Source organism: Tubulanus polymorphus, chromosome 5 (assembly GCF_964204645.1).
Source record: "Tubulanus polymorphus chromosome 5, tnTubPoly1.2, whole genome shotgun sequence".
Taxonomy (NCBI): Eukaryota; Metazoa; Nemertea; class Palaeonemertea; order Tubulaniformes; family Tubulanidae; genus Tubulanus; species Tubulanus polymorphus.
This window is the reverse complement of record NC_134029.1, coordinates 6009971-6031859: the sequence shown is the minus strand read 5'-3', so window position 1 is coordinate 6031859 and position 21889 is coordinate 6009971. Positions and strand designations below refer to the sequence as shown.

General features: G+C 38.2%; 1 protein-coding gene and 1 long non-coding RNA gene across 3 annotated transcripts in view; one reads left to right on the top strand and one right to left on the bottom strand.

The window, feature by feature from the left end:
* Positions 1–16266, top strand: part of LOC141904901 (uncharacterized) — a 29414-nt gene extending 13148 nt beyond the window's left edge. The window contains exons 2-3 of the long non-coding RNA XR_012619219.1: positions 14430–14573; positions 15991–16266. This is a non-coding gene — a long non-coding RNA (uncharacterized LOC141904901). The remainder of the gene's footprint in view (positions 1–14429; positions 14574–15990) is intronic.
* The window catches only part of LOC141904900 (neuronal acetylcholine receptor subunit alpha-7-like), a 64103-nt gene that overhangs the window by 36422 nt on the left and 5792 nt on the right, over positions 1–21889 (bottom strand). For both annotated transcript variants that reach the window (XM_074793511.1, XM_074793510.1), the window contains exon 2: positions 19062–19191. In XM_074793511.1, the coding sequence (XP_074649612.1) occupies positions 19062–19125 (64 nt within the window). In that variant the 5' untranslated portion in view covers positions 19126–19191. The remainder of the gene's footprint in view (positions 1–19061; positions 19192–21889) is intronic.

Here is a 21889-nt window from a genome sequence, read left to right as displayed (position 1 = left end):
TGTCGTCGAGACCTTCCTAATTTTCGGGAACACTTCGTGGTGTAAGGATAGTTCATGTAAATTACAATATTTAAATCATGATTGATAAGACACTTTATCAGTGTTGCGATGATCATATAAAGAGAATCCGACAATAATGACGAAAAATCAAAGTCCGAAATGATTCCTTGAGCTGGTAGTTTATTCAACGTTTCGACTATATCCAAATAGTCATCTAGTATCCCTAAAGGTAACTATTAAACTCGAAACTCAAGGAAACATTTTCTGACTTTTTTCATCTGGGATTCTCTTTCTGTTGCTATATTTTTTAGAATTGACACTTTAAAGAAATTCAAGAAAATCGATATTTGATATCGATGAAGATTCTTTATATACAAGGCGATGATAACAAATCAATTAGAATGCGCTCACATCCGAACATCTATTTACATATACTCGTTTAAGTGTCTGGGCTAACAGCCATCTTTAAGTACATGCTGCAATACTTGGCTTCCTTTCGACAGTCGTCAAATTCCAATATTTGACCTGAAACGTCGGGATATTTTGTCGTTGATTGTTACAAGTTTGTTTTGTTCCAGTATATGATATGACGTACATTCCTGGACCGTAATATCGGTACTGTAAATAAATTAGCAAGTCACAAAGTGGTATCCAAATGGTTTCTGAAAATAAAAGCCCTAATCATCAGCGTAACTATCATCTCTTTTGACAATAATGTTTATATACATTGATACCTAGTGTGCGTTATTCAAGGGGTCGATGTGCGCTACGTCATCACTATGTGCGTTTCGAAATGACAATTACAATTGTGAATTTCAGCGTTTATTTTGTAATTTGATATATTTCATAACTCTTATTTCATTCATTTATGATAGATTTTAATGATCATTTTTGAGAGGAGGTTCACTACGTCATCAATATATTGAGGCTGGACTAGTTGCCGGTCAATTCAATTATCGATATATTCAAATGCAAAATAACTTCATCGATCCTTGAAATTATACAATTCATATTATTTTATTTATTATCAACAATATAAAGCAATATATTTGTGTCACATTTTTTAAGGCGCCAATAAACTTCAAACTAAGATTTCTTGTTTCTATGAAGTTTTGCATCGACGTCTTGGTAGTAGACACGTTACACGCGTCATCCTGGTTGTCAACTGTGACACATCATAGTATAGTTGAAACGTATACAATGTCACGCCAATAACCCAATACATTTATGACGCCGTAAAATCGTTGCGATTATGTTTTATACATTGACAGCTACTTGGGTTATCTAAGAGTACGGTTTAAGTCGATGTGCACTACGTCATCAATATTGGCGTTTCAAAATAACAATTACATTTGTGAATTTTCGCGTTCATTTTGCATGGCTCTCATTTATCTAATGAATTTTCAAGTCTTTTTTATAATGAGTTTTGAGTGGATGTTACTGGTTGCTGGTCAATTCATTTCGATTGTCGATATATTCAAATTAGAAATAATTTATTGATCTTAATATCATACTATCTTATTCATCATCGATAATATTAGGTAACATATGTAAGTTTTATTTTTATTCAAAGCATCAATAAATACACAAGTGAGTTTTCTCATTACTCTAAAGCCAAAAGAAGGTTCGAAGCCAGCACGATCTTTTCGGGCGGTATAGGGCTGTTTGATATGCGCGTCACCTCGTCTGCGACCTCTCCGTCGACTTAATCGAATTAAACCGTTCGGTGAATGGCGAAACACGACTAAAGCCGAATCCGAAAATTACACACGATGACGGGTATCGTGATCTAATAAAACCAGAGCGAATAGCAGCTTTAATGAGTCAATTAAGACGGGGCTTGTGGATCAGTTTATCGTAAACTCAGACGTGGCTTATCTATCCTGTATATGCTAATGACGTATGCTTCCCGCGCCTGTATCGCTAAGACTTTTTTCGTCTTACCTGATCTGCAAATTCGATAAGTCAGAAAAAATGGTTGAAACAGTTCCTACGCGCCCAGTTTCTCTACTCTCCCATGGAACCATTTATATCTACTACTTTACTTTTGGTGTCTAATCTTTTCACGTCAAGATAATGATTTCTCCGGAAACATAGCCATTGACATAGCCATTTTAATTAACATTTGTTATGCCTTAAATATGTACGTAGAAATTATATATGGTATGAATATGAGTAACATGACACAAATAAAAATTCTGATTATCCATATTTGTTTTGACTAAATTGCCAGGTGTCCCCCTTGAACCAATTTCAGGACAACGGATATTACTAGACTCGTTGAAAGTCAATGCAGATATAAAATGCATTAAACACTGGCACTCTACACTGGTGATGATATCATTTTTTCGATGTCTGTGATGTCATGTTTTCTATTCAGCCTTTCGTGCGCTTTGGCATGCGCTTCTTATTCGGGAAAACTTTGGGATTTGGACGCGTATGCGTTTTAGCGATTTTTGCAAAACCTTTCAACAGATACTAAAAGCTCCGGTAAAGTCTTTACCGTCTGACGAAAAAGAACAAAACGGCGTGTAACAATGCCGCTGTTGCTATATCGACGTTCTTTGATAAAGAAAGTATATAATTTATGCAAACGGGGATCCATTATTACACGATATTAAGAAACGGTATAAAATGCATTCAATAAACGCAGCCACGGGCTTCTATTTGGTGGATTATTGGATGAGATATTAGCAGAAACATTAATCGACTTTTTCGGCGTAAAATTGTATATGTTTCGCTCCAACGTCGCAAACCTGTAATTGGCAATACAATACCGCGCCGGTGCAGAGGATTCATCTATATTTCCTTTGGAAAATATCATCGATCGCGCGTAAACCAGCACCTGGAAAGTGCTTCTTGGTGATCCGCCTGCTGCCGTACGAAAGAAGAACGGCTTTTAAAAACGTAACTAAACAACGAGCGAAATGCAATTTAGTCAGTTTCGTTGAAATAGAATTACATGACAACTATGGCGGCTGATTCGGGCCATACTAAAGAAAATGTCTGTACCGCTAAAAGCACAATAAAAAACACAATTGTTACATAATCGTGCCTCTAGCCGTAGATAGTTTTTTTAGTATGGCCCGAATCAGCCACCATACGAAAACCTATGTACTTCCCATGTACTATTCATTATTAATGTACGTACTTATGATTCGATTTGATATACCATTTTTGTTTTTAATCGACCATGTAACCGAAGAATATTTGATTAAATTCTCGAGTTCTTGACTTATTTACCGAGTGCTAAATAAATACGTACGCGCCCCACAACTAGAGGAAGTGCGGAGTTATGTAGTACGTATGATATATCTATTTCCTGATGGCAATTATAAAGGACGAATTGACATCGTTACCGGTATTAGCTATGTCATAGATGAATCAATTGAGATCATTCGGTGTGTATGGACTGATTGCATCTCAAGATACAGAACGGCTGATCGTCAGAAAGCCACGAATGACTCCCTATAGAAAGTGCCGTACCGACACGGTGCTGAACTCTCCTAACGGAGGGCAGTGCCGCGGCGGACGCACTATCAACACAACTCGTCCGTTTTGCAACAGAAAATCGAGCTACTTTCCTGCGTGTTTGAGCTATGAAGTATAGCATTTCATTAGTTTTGCCACGTATATCTAGTCTGAGATATGATAATATTCAAAAAATATACTATTTCAAACGATATCTGAGATTTTCTGCCCTTGTGAAATCGTTTCCGTAATTCATAACAGTACTATATGCACGCAGATGTTGTGCGTGATCGTTAATTTCAAATGTGAATTCGGCACAAGTATAAAGATCGAGTTTAATTGATCATCGAAATTTTCAGGTCAACAAATCCGATAGTATGGCATTTTACATAGATATCGATTCGCTTTGACCGATTATATGTTGAAGTACTCTCATTAATTTCAGAGAGTTAGATCGCGATTGACGACTGCTCTTTTTCCATCTATTCGTTAAGAATATTTTGTACGAGGCTACCAGTGCATTAATTCAATATCATTCTTTCATTCTTATTAGATATTTATCAAATGTCATTAGACAAATGTTTAGACAAATGTCATTAGACAAATGTTTGTATGATCTTTAACCATTCCAAGACTATCGTTCACGAAAAGGGATACATCTGAATATCCTATTACATGCACGAGGTATAAGTACGATCCCAGAAGTTACACAGCCAAGACTTGAATTTAGGGCGAGTCTAAAACCATCTCTGGGGTGAATTCACTACAGAGTTGGACTCTCGGTCCAGTTCCAGTCAAAGCTTAGACTTTAAGACCAGTCTAAACCTATCATGTTTCAATAGCCAATCGAGCAATTGATTATAACAACTTAATAGACCAATCTCAAGATTTCAAACTAACTATTGAGTTGTGTCTCGCTAGACCGAACACTCAGCCATTGTACAGATTGATACCGAATGAAAGACGTCCATCAGGTAGTTGAAAGCGATATATGGCAATGAAGGAGTTTGTCAAGACACTCTATTACGAAACGAATAGTGCTCGCATGACGCAAATGGGGCTAATGCTTACATATCCTACTGAACTATCAGTAGCAGTATAAGACTCCGGACTAATCTAAGCTAATCTTTGCATCCCGGCAGCATCGTCTAGTGGTAGTTATGTTGGTTATTGGTCGAGTGCACAGTTAGCGTCGAATTGAAGTGATTATTTTGGCTGTTTATACGAGAAATTCGCCGACTATGCGCGCTGCGCATGACGTGGATTCGAAAGAGGAAAGTAGTGATTTGCTACGAACATTCGGTGAAAAACAATCTAATCCAATAAATATAGTTGAACACAATAACGTAATGAAAAGATACGTATACATGCAGTTCATTAGAAACCGAAGATTTTAACATCGACAAATCTTTCGTGCTGCGGTTGCATACGACCCATTATCTAACCAAATATGTTATGCTGATTCTAAATATTTGAAATTGAATATTTAAGAAACCCTAACATAAATGCCAGTCAATTAAGGGGGCGCAGGGGTGAATTGGTATATACGTGCGTTGTCTTGAAGGTGTTGAAGGTTATACGTCCAGCTGGTGAGCGCTGACTAACACCACTCTCTCTTGCACACACTGTAAGTATAGACCTCTAAAGAGGGGATAGTAAAGAGAATGCACATGTTTCTCTTTTCCTTGATAATTACCGTAATGATCTTACGAGTTTTATCTCTGACACGAGAATTAAGGAACATGCTACGGTAACAATCAAACGAAACATCCGGCGAATTAGAACGAACATATCTTATCCCGGAGTTTCATCAGGCTTATCTAGCACCTTTACAGATTTACGATGATGTAATTGCGTATTCTTGGTTATTACGATCCCAGGATTTCTGATAGATTCGACCAAATAACCAGGAATCCATTGCTGAATGCTGACGAGCATGTGGACAAATTGCTAGAATCAAATACAACCACCAAATCAATATAAATGGTTAAAGCGAAACGTTTAAAAGAATCAGAATGATTTCAATTACGTCAACCCATTGAGCAACTTCTGATAAGTTTTCACCTAAGCTCATTCTTAAATATTTCCGAAAATTACCCCATTTGTTTAGAAAATTATGTTCAAAACATTTCTAGATTTTTAAGTTATGGAAATCCTGAGGACAACTCGATTATTAGCTGTATGATATCGTGTGCTGTTGATTCGACTGTAAAGTGTTGCTACCATCTTTATGAATGTGTAAAAACTTTCTTAACTGACAATAAAGCTTAAGTAAAATTTATAGGATTTATACGGTTAGTAGTGTCTTTACTACTACGACTGTTCGTCCTAAGCGACGTTTTGCCAACAAATTAGATTTTAGATAGGAAATTTTATCGAAAGACGATAGACAATACATAATGTATATAAACCATTGATATTGACTGGTTCATCTGTCATTAGGTGCACCTGTCACTAGATACCACTTGTGATTTTCAACGTCAAGTGATTGACAAGTTCATTGTCACGACATCACTACATCAAATATATTTATTGACTTTTCCAATGCTGCGGCGATTGTCAGTTTCGATATGAAATTGCCAGCACCGTTTTGTAATTTCGAATATTTTTTCAGTAAAAACTGCTGTCAGCATTCATCATTACTGTTTCACAGATATCTATATTCAGTTTGACGTATCAACATATGAAGTTTCTTGGCTTGATGGCCAATTTTCACACTATCATGTATATCTCCATTGCATCTATCAATATTATACAAAATTCAATTTTTAAAAAATATCAAAAATTTGGGACAACCGTATCTTAATTACTGGTTGTCAAATGATAAAAGAATTAATTATTGAACTAAGAAAACTAATTTGAAAGTCTAATGACACCTTAAAAATAATGCAAATAAAGCTTGATACTGTCGACAAAAATATACCGGGTAGGAAATTATTTTGGATTTGAACATATCGATTATTGAATTGAATTGACAGGCAACCAGCTTAGCGCCGATTTTATTAGTGACGTAGAGCGTATTCTATCAGAAATGACTATTAGATTTTTATCAATAATAGAATATGAGTTATATAGAATATGCTTATTTACAAATTAAACACCAAAATTCACAATTGTAAATGTTATTTTGAAACGCCAATATTGATGACGTAGTGCACTTCGACTCGCGCAGAACCCCTTGGATAACGCATGCTAGGGATCAATGTGTATAAACACTATCGAAACGGTTTTTACGGTGTCCAAAAAGAAAAATCGTCTTGTCCCAGAAGAAGTAGATGTTTCATCACGAACACTGAGGCTATATTTCACCCTATGTAATCACCGTATGTAATTCAGCCAGTTCCACAACTAGCATTATTGCTCTAATAGCTAATCAATGGTCGTGTTATTTCAATAATCTATATTTGCGCTAAAAAAATACATCCAGATGTTTCGTCGGGTAGACGACTTACTAGTTCGTACGTAGCATACGATTGCGGGTCGTAACGAACGCAAACAAGGGACTATTACGCGAGTTGAATGATACGAGATGTCCGGCTCTAACGATTATTCGTCACCAAAATGAGAAAACCGAAATGAATTATTTAGCAGATGATACTTCCGACAAGGTTGCAAAATAACCGAGCGTGATGATTGAGCATTTTGTCGTGAGCGTTTTAAAAATGGAGTGCATGGCGCATATGCCGAAACTTTATGGCTAACTAATGTTTAGACTTATATGCTATCCATCAATTTCAATGAACATCTACTTTACTCGGATGATTTATATAACAACGATTAGTAATTCGAAAAGTAATGTCACCTTTTCTTAATACATTTATCGTAAATTCGTACGAATATACACGCGTAGGCCTAGCTGATGTATTTGACACTAACGATCGAAATACAAACAATAAGAATGACACTAATTTTCCAAATGAAATACATTGTAGTTATGTATTCATTTTTTAACGTGAAAATAAAGCTTCACTCCATATTTCGTAAGTAAACAAGTTATCGTAAATCTGGAGAGGATAAGAAACAATAACTGTCCTCTGGGCGTGTCGTCACCGGTTAGCTTTGCGAACATTCGCCATAAATTTATCATTAGCCGGATGTCCATTTCCATATCTTTGTCGTATCATATTTAGTGCTTAATGACGTGTCTCTCTATGTCTCGCTTGTTAATTATGCACGATGACCAGTGCAAATTATACGAACGATAACTCAGTACTGAGAATATATACTGATACTAGGAGGGCGATTTTTCTATCAAATCCCTCATCAAGTAGTATACACTACAATAGACTCCTGTCGAGTCGGGTCCGATCAACCCGGATAACCGTTCAAGACGTTTCTAAAAATATATTTTTGTGACACTCTTTAAGAAATACATAGCATCCAACTCGAATATCAAGTCGGCCACATTTTTACGGGCCCAAAAGGTCCAACTAGAGCTGAGTCGACTATACTTCTCAGTTTAGCTAAACTAGAATAGCATTGACCAAATATTTTGTCCTGTGTAAAAAAATGTACACTCTCGGTCGCTGCGTTACTACATCCTAATAAAAGCAATTCATATACTGCATCCGCTACTTTCGTCAGAAAATTCTGACATCATTATAGGGATTCCATATTTGAGACTTGTGGAAAAGTAAGATTTGTGGAAAGTGAATGACTTTGTTCAATTACATTAACCGCGTCCCTTCGTTCACCGATGATATCTGTTATATACATACGCAAGGGGTAAGCAGTCAAAACTGTGTTATCTATGATACATATCGGGTTTTCAGAATCATCAGAAAATACTTAGACAGTGTGGCCTGATATTTAGTCATCAACGATACATTGACACCGCGGTCGTAGTTTTTAAAGCGCTGTTTCGTTTGCCAGTGATGCCGGCGTTCGATAGAATATAATCCAGAAAGTTAAAAGCTCATGAAATATATGAACTCGCTTTTATTCCATCTGATCTTTTACACGAAGACCCTGCGGCAACTAGTGACGCTGAAAAGAATCTACATTCGACACGCAAATTTGCCACTTATTATTTTTTAGATTTAAGTAATAAAAGAAGGAAATTACAGATAAAGGCTTGATGGATGTGGTATGAATGATAATGCTGCTGAAAAATGTGCGCGGCTACTCGGACAACCCTAAAGCGGTATATAAACGCGTTCCTCGCCGGTAGAGCAACATACGGTATGCAAACTACAGAACAGTTATGGCTATACCCAATACGTCACTGTCAATAACATGGACGCGGAAAGCATTCAAATGCTCATGTACTCCGGTCACATTTCAACAGAACATCCGAAAGCGAAGATCAGTCGTCGGAAAAACTAATAGACCGACAATTCTATTAAATTAAGGCACACTTCTCATGTGCGCGATTTATCTCTGGGTTCGGCTCTCTGTGTGTGCACGTCCGTCACCAGATTTCTGCGAGGATGCATAAATTGCGACCGAGCCCGACGCGCTTGCATGCATAATCGGTCGCGGAAATCGCGTCACCAGAGACAAAAAATGATGTCCCATTTGTGACGTGCGAGTAGGGTTTGGAAGATTTGTAAATAGTCGAATTTTGCCTGATACCGTCAACGCTCTGTAGCGTACGACACGGCTGAGCGAAAAGAAAATGCTTTATCGTTCGCTTTTTCCTTCTCGACTACCGTCAGTTTTTTTTTGTCAACACCGGGTTATAGTTGCAGCTTTGGAAGTAAGTCACGCATTGGTTCGCTAATTGAAACAAGGCGACCAACATTCGCGGCCACTCATCCTAAATTACAAGAACGACAGAACGACGACAAGGAATAAGAGAATATTGCTGGGACTGAACCAGCTGTTAATGCGTTGTAAATCTACTCCGGGAAAACTACCTATCCGAATCCGTTAATAATTGCCAGGTACATGTAATGACTCGACGTAATTCCCTTCAGGGTAGGCTGCGTCAAAAATATGATGCATGTACGCAGCGATGGTTCCGTAGACGATTTACAGGAGAACAAGAGTTTCTTAATTTCCGTGCTCTCGTTATTATTTATAGATGAAAAACGATCGCTGATTTTTCAATCAGCCATCCGCTTATGGGAATGTTTATTCGCAACGAATTAAGCCGTTAACAATGACAGCGAATTAAGATAAATAATTAAATATACTCGTCTCGCAGTTCGTTCTTGTCGGTTCAGACTGGTTGGAAGATGAATGAACCGGAACCGAATTTCCCGATTTACGTACTTCGATTTAGACAAAAAATTCTGTCAATTCGACCGCCGATCACACTTACTATACCCGTACTTCGATTTCCGATTTCAAAATCTAACCCCCTGTTTCGTCCGCGGCAGGTGTGGTGAGTTGGTAAGGGACCCCAAATCAAAAAATCTACCAATCAATTAAATAACAGTATCAATCCCTATTTCAAGATTTTAAAGAATCTGCGTTTTGCAATTTTCAAACAAACAATTCCTCATGTATCAATGATAACTAACGCAAGGCCTATAACGAGTTTTAAAACGCGTGGACGAATGAGTTTGGTCGGGCGGTATCACGCCTCTACAAGCGTGCATGAAGGAAATTCCTGTTTATTTTCTAGACGGATAGTCTGCGCGCGTGCAATTATCGGCAAATACCGGAACACAAATTTCTCCAGAACGCTTTTAAGTACACGAATGTGTTTACACAGAATCGAAACGTTCGACAACGATGGAAACTGGTTAATTTGTTACGTATGAAACTAATTCAATCAACTAGACAAGTTTTCGGCCGTCTTTCTCTCAATTAAACTCATTGATTCGTGAGGGGAATACGGAGAAAGTCGGAACACTGTCCAATGGTTATTCCACTATCCCAGAATTCTCGATCAAATAAGACATTACGTAATGTCCGTGTATTGGCGATAGGAGAATTCCACAATAATACCGAGAAGCATGGTCCGAAAATGCTTCCTAGAGATAGTAGTTTACAGTATTCCTGAAGATGACTATTAGAATATAGTCGAAGCGTTGAATAAACACTAGCTCTAGGGTGCATTTTCGGACTTTGTTTTTCGTTATTATTGTGGGATTCTCCTAATATTTTCCCAAAACTCTATTAACGCTTTATCTGCAGGAATGCCGGAATGAAACACCTTTACATAACATTAGCGGTCATTATATTTCGATTCCGATTACTTTCACTACTATCCCATAACTGCTATATTGCAACGCTTAAATATTCGGGAATGTAGCTTAAATATATAGTCTTTGGCAAACAATTCGTATCCCAAATTTCATTTCTACTCAACAGTCGTAATGATGCTTAGATTAGCGGCAACATCATTATATTGGCTGTTAGTGCCACGTTCAAGATCGAGATCTAACTGTATTTACGTAACCCTGTCGCGCGCATCGTCGACGAAATAGACGAAAAACGCGGATACAAATTTCATTACGGTCATCAGTTAAATCAATAAGACGTATGAGACAGCTTCGTTGAACTTTCCGCCTTTTCCGTCGATAAGAAAGTTCTCTTCGTATTTAACGAAAACCTGTTAGTCGGTATTTATCCGTTGGAAGACTTAGCTGATGAACAGCCATGCAGTTTAGACCAGTAAGCTAATTAACCGGATGTTCAACGTGATGTCTCCTTTTATTCATCGCCTCGTCCTCGTCTTGTCCTGACGCTGGCAGTACGACAATATTTAATCTTCGCCGTGAAAGAAGCACAGATTCGTAATTACTTTTGTCAGCGCGTAAACCAGCAACTTAAGTACCCGTCGCTAAACTCCCGTGCCGCGGCTGTGGCGCGCTGTTTGCTCAACATCTTTAACATAGGCCAAGGGATTCTATTCGCTTGCGTAAACATACGATGGCCATATTGTTTAATCGGTATAAATGCGCTAACTACAACGAGCAGCGCGTATGCCTCACGATTAGGTAAGCCTTACATCAAAATCTCAGATTTACCAACACAAAAATTCACAACGAAAGAAAGCACGTGATGCATTGAGTGACGAATAATGTCGTATCCTAAACCTTTGAACTTTGCTTGCAGATACAATCGTTGGTCTCCGGGCGTATTTTTAAATGCTACGCTGGCTCTTATCTTTCCCCCAAGAACTGATGTTCTCCGATCGAAGTTTACGACAGTGGATTCCATGGGTGTGCAGGTAGGTATCCTGCCCTGTGGTGTAGACGTGACGTCTGCCATTACGGGTTAAGCTATTTATATTCCATCGCTGCCACAAATGGGTTCCCCAATCAGTCGCTTGCCGGTTCAGGCTGGTTGGACGATTGTTTGAATGAACCGTAACCGAAATTTCCAATTATGTGCTTCGATTTAAAAAAGAAAAACTTTCTGTGAATTCGACCGCTGATCACACAACTATATCTGTACTTCGATTTCTGATATCAAAATGAAACCCCCTGTTTCGTTCCCGGTAGGTGTGGTGGGTTTGTAAGGGACACCAAATCAAATCAAACGAAATCTACCAATCAAATAACCAGGTCAATCCCTACTTTAAGATAGAAAAAAGATTTATCCACGGACATAGTTTATACGTCCATGAATTGTGTGATTTCACAAATAGCCAAGACATGGACTCATCCAGCCAATCAGCGTGAAGAAGATTTCCGTCGCTTCTAGGAATACAAAAAGATCGTTTTGTTACACGGCCGGTGAAAAATTTGACAAAAAACATGCATAGATTTGAGCAAATATTCATTTTTCATAAGGACCGGGGTCTCGGTATACACGAAAAATCGCGAGCGTATGTCGATTAATAATTCTCAACGGCGATTCCTGCTCTTGCCGGTTGTGGTATTTTATTCATGTAATGGTATAAGCGGCTCGTTAACTCCACCGGTTTCCCCTTGTCGCATGTGAACGGATTTAGTAATTTGCATTGCCTAAGTAAATCACCGTTAAGTGGATGAATCCCTGCGGATGTTCGCTAATAAAATAAGAGTTCAGATAAACACTATTCCTTCGGCTCAGACGACGACTGCGGGCGTGAGTCAATTGTTTCCGTTAAACTTATCAAATATGTACGGGTATTTCGTTGGGATGAAAGTTGAAAAATCACAAATCTCAGCCCAGTTTCATCCCAGCGAACACGCTAAAATGTAAAGTTTATTTTCGGTTTCGATTTTTGGGAAATTTTGGGAGAAAGTGCCGAATCAAAAGCCACCAACTATTTCATCTTGGAGCCATTGCCTCTTTCGTATAAAACTGATACTTGACGTGGACCTTTAGTCAAAGCTAACCAATCCTTCATAAACTTTGTTATCACCATACCTTTGCACGACTACGATATGTTCAAGAAAACTCAAGGTTTGCTGAGCGCACCAAGCCAGTAGTCATGCATGAAATATGAATCGAAGAAACATCCTGACTTTAAATTTTTATTTCGTCTGCGCGTCAATCACCGCTGGGCTTATGGATTCAGATTCATCTTCGTCTCAAATATTCGCATGATGCTCAGAATATGCTCCTAAAGGCGCCATGCGAATCGCACTTTCGATGATGTTTTCGGCCATTTTCAAGATGAATGCCCTTTCGTCTGAGATTCAGTGATGCCAAGCTTGTCCACGCAAAACGAGTCGGCATGAGAAAAACTTCCCTGCGCTCGCTTGACGTAGAATTTGAAACGTACGCGGATGGCACAACAAATACAACGAGATTAGAAAAAATAGATATGGAAAATTTCATGAAATTGTGCGTGCAAGTAAATATATAATTGCAGCTGACTACAGAGCGTATTTAAATGTCGATGTTATCGAAAATAGATATCGAATTTATTCTATTCATAAATCAATTACACACAAAGGTTATTGCCTATATTCGGTATATATATCATAAACACACGTGAAATTGTGCAATACAGATCCATATAGAAAATGCTTTACAAAATACGAGAAGTAAAGAAGTCGTGTCGTCTGAAAACTTCCATGGTAACTGTTGTTATCGATTCGTTTGGAGACGTTCATCATTATTTCTTAACACGCTCATATCGGAATTCCATATCTGCGACCTCGGGCTACTTTTTAGAAATTTATTTTCAATGAAGCTCGTATCTATATGAAAGGCTACAGGCGGTTTACTTATAGAGCAAGTGTTTGAGCATTCATTTGGAAGATGCCGAAAGCTTTTTCAACCGATGGCAACGCGGGGATGATTCTGTCTTTCGAACTGATCAATATTTTGAGTCATCTTTCCGCAGATATCAACTCGTTCCTCTTCGCATTCATAGGTCAAACAGAAAGCAAAACAGCTTGCGCATTCTCAATGCACAGGTCTATTTTGAGCCGAGGGTGCGATCGATTTCTATCGTCGACGAAAAACATCAAAACCTCAATAGAATGTAAAATGTCTCCGCGTACATACACCTATCTATATTTGTATATATCTATTTAGAAAATGGCATCGGTAAAAAAACACACTCGAATATATACGTATACGCTTTACGCAGCATAGCAATTACAGAGTTCTGGTATATTCATAGACTACTCATTCGATGGTCCTCGTGTCTACGAAAAGTGTTATACGAAAACGTGGGCTATCTCTGAATGGGGGATATTTCCGCGAACATGCTTCATTAGAAAAACCGTGTCAAACGTGAAACAATCGAGAAAAGACTGCCACAGAACAAGCTTTGATGTAGCCAAATCATCGTAGCGCTACTTTGTCCATTTACCTCAATTAGAGCACAAGAGTTCGACATCACCGTTCCGTCTTGTTCCTCGACGACGATGATGGAAACATCATTTTGCGCGTCATTAGTTACTGTATTGAAGGGTCAGTGGTTAGTCCACGTATCACCAAGAGTGATCTCCAACCTCTCTTACATATAGACGGTCAGCACCCCAGTGGTTAATCACTCTACGATATTGTCGCGGAGACTGGATCATACAGTTTAGAATTAGAAGTTTAGCTACTGAGCCTTATTTCAGACGTTAAAACAAGAAAAGGCTCTGCGTAATATACTACATATGTATTTTCAGATACGTGTCGAAATATCTCGCGGAGAAGGCCCAGTGTCGTTGGTATATCGCTATCCTAGTTCGGTCGGTGCGTCAATGCGGAGAATCAGCCACTTCCGCGTAAAAAAATGAAGTGCAAAAAAGCTACGACACTCGATAATGAAGGTGTGCATAAAATCCTATATACTGAGCTAGGTCTTGAAATTTTCGTTAAAAGGTTTTATTCTTTGTGGCATTCGGATCTTTTAAAGGATGTAATTGGTGAAGTTCTTTGAGTTCGTCGCGTTCTTTTGGACAAAATGCACCATTTATCATCGCCTTTCATTAGGTATATATGTAAATCGATAAGTCAACTGATATATAATGCTTCGGTGTCTTCGGGCTACGTAGTTATAATCAAATCGAAAATCAGCCGTTGCAAATAATACTATATACCCTAAACGCGCACTTATACAATATGTATAAATCATCAGGTCTGTCTCTGATTATTAGAAATGCTAGACATATTTGTAAATAGCTCTATAGCGCGCGACACGTATTTACATTGTTTGACAGATTTCTATTCCTCGGGGCAATTCCTCAAATATAAACCGTAACGGGGTAGCATTTAATTTCGAAGTGAAGCAGCAGAGAAAATAGAAATTAGTTACATTGATCGTATATGGATTTTCTAGCATCCGCCCTTTGCCAAAACCCCAGTATCGGTATATAATCTTAGACTGGTTGCCTGGCTAATTCTGTACCACCTGCAGTCAGAATCTGATTGGGAACCAACGACCTCCTGTGGCAATCGTGGGTTCCACTTATGGCAGGCGAGGATCCACCAGGTTCTCTAGTAGTTACGCCATCTAATTAGATACATCGTGGTATTGCGGTTCCCTATTGGAATAGAAACCGGCAACCAGGCATCTTAATCTGAAGAGCAATGAAATCACGTGGAAATCAAAATAGAAATATTTAGAATTGAATGGAAATTTTACAACGTTATTGAGAATTTCGTTCATAACGTCGTTTTGTTGGTTCGGTGTTGGTCAAAAAGAAACAAAACAAGTAGATGGAGCTTTGAAAATTCAGAACAGCACGTGTATACATGAATCAATTTACCTAACAAAGTACGATGCAAGCTGCGCCCTTGCCATGCATATTTAAACGCGTATTATCCATCTAGATGAATTGTATTATGTCGTGGATTTTAGATTTTTTCAACGATTTGAAAAGACTGAAATAGAATAGGGAGCTACCAGCGCTATTGTAGCAATCGAGAATTCCGCTCATGGCAAGCAAGGATCCGCCAGGTTGCGCTCAATAACTTCTACATTTAAGTTGAAATTTAATGAACTTTTCTCTTGAATAAAACGAATCAATTATCAATGAAAACTTTTGCAATCACTGAATGGGGAAAATGAATTTAAAGAATATTTGGCGGGTCCTGTGATTATGTATTGATTCGGGAGCATAAGGATTCAGTTCATTGATATTGAATTGATGTTGGCAACGTTAGGCGCGCTCGTAACGCCAACTGGCGGAATAACTAGTGTTACAGCTTCCCATTGCCACTGATCGGGATTTTTTCTTTTCGAAGATGACGGTTGCCCAAAATACAATGGTGGATCCGTGGCGAACGTGCCGGATTGGAATAAAAGGCGGTGTTAGTGAGCCGGACGAAATTTAAGAATAACGGACTATAATTGCTGCGTATGCACGAATACGTAATAAATGTCAACGGTAAAATGATCAAATACGTGTAACAGACAGAAAACTCCCGATGACATTTTAATCAAATTTAGATTCACTTTGATTCACCTCTTCCGTAACAGATCGATGCTGAATTCGTTAGAGAAAAGATGTCGGCATAAATTAAGGACATATCCTTTTGAACTTTTGCTGCCATTCTATTTCAATAACATGTGAAAGCTTCGCGATTTTTGTCGCGGTCTCAACCGATCGATTGCAATGTGAAATCGAAACTAGTATTTTGTAGTATAATATTGTTCACTTATTTGAAGTACCCATTCGATGCACAATATAAAATATCAAATCGCAAAAAGTGTCATACACCATTGAAATGTTAGGTTTGAAAATGCGGTCAGGTCGAGGCGTTCAGTTGGCTAGAATTTCACGTCACCAAATATCGACCCGCTACGCGCACATATTTCAGTTGTTTTAGCGCGTTGGAAATTGATAATCTGACAAACATATCCGATTAAAAATCAAAGGAGAACATTTCCGATGAAAGGGGATCGTGTGGAAATGAAAGCGAACGTAGCGAGCAGCTGTGACAGGGGGGCGCACGAGGCAATTAATCGTGCGAATATAAACTGCGACTATAATATAGTAATACTCGTCACAATCGAATACTGATACAGGCTATTGTGTGACATTTTGTAACCGCTTGCTTGCAGCGTTTGGCCCCGGCATTATCAAACTCGGCACTCAATAGTTTAATAATGCCACAACCGAGGGAGACAATTAATACGGTTTGCGGTAAGTTATTGTGTACGAAAACTATACGTGGCCGGCTTCATCGATGCTGCTAAAATTACGCGCTGCTGTACACTTTGCAGATGCCGTACTTGACAATTTCGAAAATAATCACCTTTCCCTAGCCAATTATCATTGTGCCTACCATACAGCTATGGATTGGGCCCAACATGCTCATACCATGGACGTAAAAACTACTCTAGTTTATACGTCCATGCTCATACACAATGCAGAAGAACTAAAATATCAGATTTGTTTAGATTTAAGGTTTTTTAACGTAAAATAAGAACGAATACGTAAGGGTAAATTTTGAGGTTTGTGTTCTGGCCGTAAAACAGGGAAAAATGGGTTTCTTTACAGCGTGTGGGTGTGTAGATTAAAGATAACAACAGAAACCTAAAGGCTCCGTCTAATAAACATTTGGATATATCTAACATAGTTGTCTCCCATTCTGGAAACGAGTATTGTATATCACGTAAAATAAGAGATATTTTTTATATTGCGCAACAACACTGCTAATTTTCCAGCTCGGGTAACAACATCGTTACCGCTAATGATACACAACGTGTCCGAAAGAATTTCTTCACGGTTGATATTAGCGAACAACTGTTCACCCCCTGAAACTGCCTTGCAACTGTTGTACGCGAAAAGCGAGATTTCATCCGCCTTGGAGAAAATTACAGCCTGGCATACATTAAAACTCAGCGTGCGGCGTTGCCATTTCGAAATTGTCATAATTACAAACACGAATTCTATAGCGAGCCAGCGGAATGCACTTTCTTAAACTCGTTTAATTAAAACTAAATGGCAAATTTAGTTCAGTATGTAGAATAAGATTACTTTTAATTCGAAATGCCATAACTTGACCGTTAAAATCAGGTGATATATATATATATATATATATATATATATATATATATATATATATATATATATATATATATATATATATATATATATATATATATATAGCCAATATGATGAAACCGACTCCAAAAGGAAGCGCCGGAAATACCTACTTATATGTACATATTGTTTGTGTGATTTCTAATTTGACTTCCATACATTTATACCTGTGCAGTTCTCGAACTTAGTATGCCATATGTTGATTTAAAAACAACATGACGATCTGAACACTTGAAAGACTTGTGTAGCAACGTTTGGAGAACGAGTTGAGGATAGGTATTGACGAGTACGTTGTGTTGACTAGGTTTGATACCGATGGCGATTGATACAACGATTAAATGGAAAGGATTCTCGGTATTTCTATTACATCACGATCGTGATATACACGTATGCAGTATACGCAAAAATGTCGTTTTATGAATAATCAAAATCAATTGATGCCGCAGAAATAAAACAGGCGCTTCTGGAATGGGCATGTGTTTCGAATGGAAATATAGAATATATACGCGATATGACACTTGTCGGCACTATTCAAATACATATACATATATATACGAATCGATGCTACAATATACATACGTATGCCTATACGCATGGCATTAATTTAACTAAAAGTGCAAGTATGAAGAGACTGCCTTTTTACCGGCTTCGTAAATATTTGAAGTATCTGATATGAGAAAATGACGGATTTATAGATTCTGCCATCAACTCGTTTTTCCACTCGATTCTTACCTAAATGTACTATTTAGCACTTCGCACGTAGAGAAATTTCACGGATTGAAACAGCCGTAGGGGACGCGGGTGAAATCGTCGAAATTCCATGTTTGAATCGACCAATCTAATGGCTCGATTTGATCGCTCTTTTGGTGGAAAATCAGACATTTCTCAGAGCATAAAATTATAATCCTTGACATATCACAATAGACTCCGCCCGACACATATAGTCGATAGCATCCCGAGTCGGATGCTATCGACTCGGTAACCGTTCAACTCAGATCTTCTTTTTGTGACACTCTTTAAGTTATACATAACATCCAACTCAGATATATCAAGTCGGACAAATTTTTACGTCCCAAGTGGTCCGACTTGAGCGGAGTCTACAGTATGAAGAGGCGTTTTCAAATTTACAACATTGTATACTCGATAACTGAGTGAATTAAACCGGAGATGGAGTTTTTCGCAATTTTGGAAACAAACTAAAAATTTTGCTTTGTATAGAGAAGTGACGAAAGCGATTTTTTTTAGAAAATTTCCTAAATTACTCACGTTTTGGAAGGGTGATAAAAGTCAGTGCTAAGAGGACGGTCTGTATCCATACGCATCCATCCATTCTACAATAACAGGTCCCGTCTGGTCAGGACAATTGGAAAATACATCGAGCGCGGCGACCAGTTTCCTAGAAAACAAACAGAATAACTGAAAATATTTTTTCAGGTGCTTACTGATCATACTTTAATAGCCGATGACTGAAATCGAATTCCCGAGTAGTTTTCACAAGCACGGTCATAGACACCGCTTAACCAACGAATCTAATTAGTTGTTTTATCGTTGACAGTTAACGTAGGTACTTTCTACCGCTGAAATACGGTTTCACGTGTATCCGAGGAGTAGAGAAATCATGAAAATTCATCATATATATAATAAGTGTTAAATCGGGTAAAGAAGAAAATGACGTAATCCGAAAAAGTATCTTTTTCGAATAGCGTTAGAAACAGAATGAATATCGTACGAAAAGTGTCTTGAGCTTTCATCCCCAATGTTTTCTGTTTGTTTGATAATGCGGGCTATTTCTCTCACAGCGCATGTAATCGCCGACTTCGATTTCAAGATGAAGATTCGAATTGAATTTTTTTCCAGTTGAAAAGAACATATTGGAATTGCGAGATTAAATGGCTATCATTTCATGGATCATGTTTTAACTCATCTATCATTTCACTGAAAGAATAGTGTATAAAAATGACAATATTTGGAATGGTAATTTTTTCTCAATCAGGAATATCAAATTTCCACTGTGAAAACAAATTCATTCCGAGATTGATCTGGCTGGATTCGTCTAAACAATCGATTCAATGTAGGCAGACAAGCTGAGGCTTAAATTTCAATGCAATTTAGAAAAAGAGATGTTTAGAAAATGTATAATTCGAGCGATTACAAACCATTTAATCAACAATTTCACCTCGCGTTCTTTACTCTCCATGAAAATCCATATTTTCAACAATTATATCCACATTTTCCCCGAGATTCAATAAGTATGAATTCTGAATATTCAAAGAAATTCACATTAAATATTCCGAATGCTGATTTATTCAAATCACTCGCACAAGTCCAATCCGAGTCGATCCTCCGTAGCGCCAGGTTAAACGCCAAGCAAAATCCACCGCAATCTCGTAGTAGTCAAAAAATAACCTAAACGACTTCCAAAAATGAATTCGCGTAAAAGTCTTCGTCGCTAAATCTCGTCAGGCATTTTTGTCGGCGATGGTATTTCTATAATAAACACTATCCGGCTATTCCGCGGAATTGTTTTAGGAGTTTGCGGCACTTGCGGGATTAGTGTGCGCGCCCTTGCGCTATTGGCCGGATGAATTAACTATGAATACTGACGTAGACACCGGGTAGTAGTGCGCCGGTGCAGCTGCAAGTAACAGACAGAGCGCGGTACTAGTTGTATTGGCGTGGCCGATTCTTGCTGCGAGGGGGAACGTCGATATCATCAGCCATCAGACTATCTCTGCGACGATCACGTGTGCTCAGTCAAAGACAAACGGCTTTCCCTATTCGGCGACAACAACTGAAATAAACTCCTCCGTTTTCGATCGTCGGGAATGGCGGATAAATTTTTAATTCTATTAAACCAAATAACGACGCTCACCGCTAGTAGGCCTATAGGTTTTTTCAATAAGTGTTACGATAGATTTCATCATCATTATATTCAACGTAAGTATTTTTACATGGAAAGCCATGTCAATTGTCACGACTACAACTCGAAATATTGAATTGAGAGAAAGAAGATTTGTTTTTAAAGTCGTCGAACTGTGGCATGTTGGTTTAAATACATACATATATATATATATATATATATATATGAATGCCAGGTACGTTAGCTCATCATCTTGTAAAACAGACGTCAAACGCCACATATTCAACCAAGCCCCCAAAATCCAATATTCGAACATTCGTTGCGGGCCAACCATTAATTGAAAGCTGTGTGACATCGATTAGTGCTGTACACATTTACCTACATTAGCAGCCAGCGTCTATATGAAATAGTCACGGCCGATATTTTTTCTGGTTTGGTCGTTTTTATCCAGTAAAACGCGATAGTAAAGGCACTAGCTGAGCAAGACGGTGACTTTTAAAAAAGATATCGTATGCGGCCATCAAGGGAAACAAAATATCGACGGAAGACTTACAATAAAAATATAGTATAATCAGAAGGGAACGCCGAGTCTCGGATAAGAAGAAAAGTCTACGTCACCAAGATGAAATAGAATATTTGTCTCTTTCTGCTTCGATGACAGGAGAAATCAAAAGAAACGAATCGTAAAGCCTGCCATTTAGAGGTAGTATCGGATGTGAGCTTCGCGTTGAGGATAATATCAACCGTTTACTGCAATGAAGAAAATGCTTTCGTGAAAACGGATTTATATTTTTTTGTATACGTTGACGATGATGATTATGATGATGAAGATGATGCTGTCGGTATTGATTTAGTTCGGTCGATGGAACAGATTCGGATTAGCCTTCAGTATCTTCTATTTCTTTCGCTTCTATATCTATCTATAGATTTCATACGCTGAAAGCTTGATTTCCTAGTATTAATCCAGCGCCCAGAATAACAATACAATAGCCGCCATTTTGTGTCGTTTGCCATTAAGTCGGCAATAGTAAAAGCTGAACATCTTTTGAATCAACATCTGTTTGCGGGCAACATCGGCTTTTGCATTTACAGGGCATCGAGTAGGTTGTCAATGACCATCGGCCAGCTTGGCTTCAACATTTGTTTCAAAATCGAAACTTTTGATTAACATAGGCCTACATACTACTAGCTTAGATCATGTCGAGGTAAAACTTCGCAATGATTCTCGAATAAA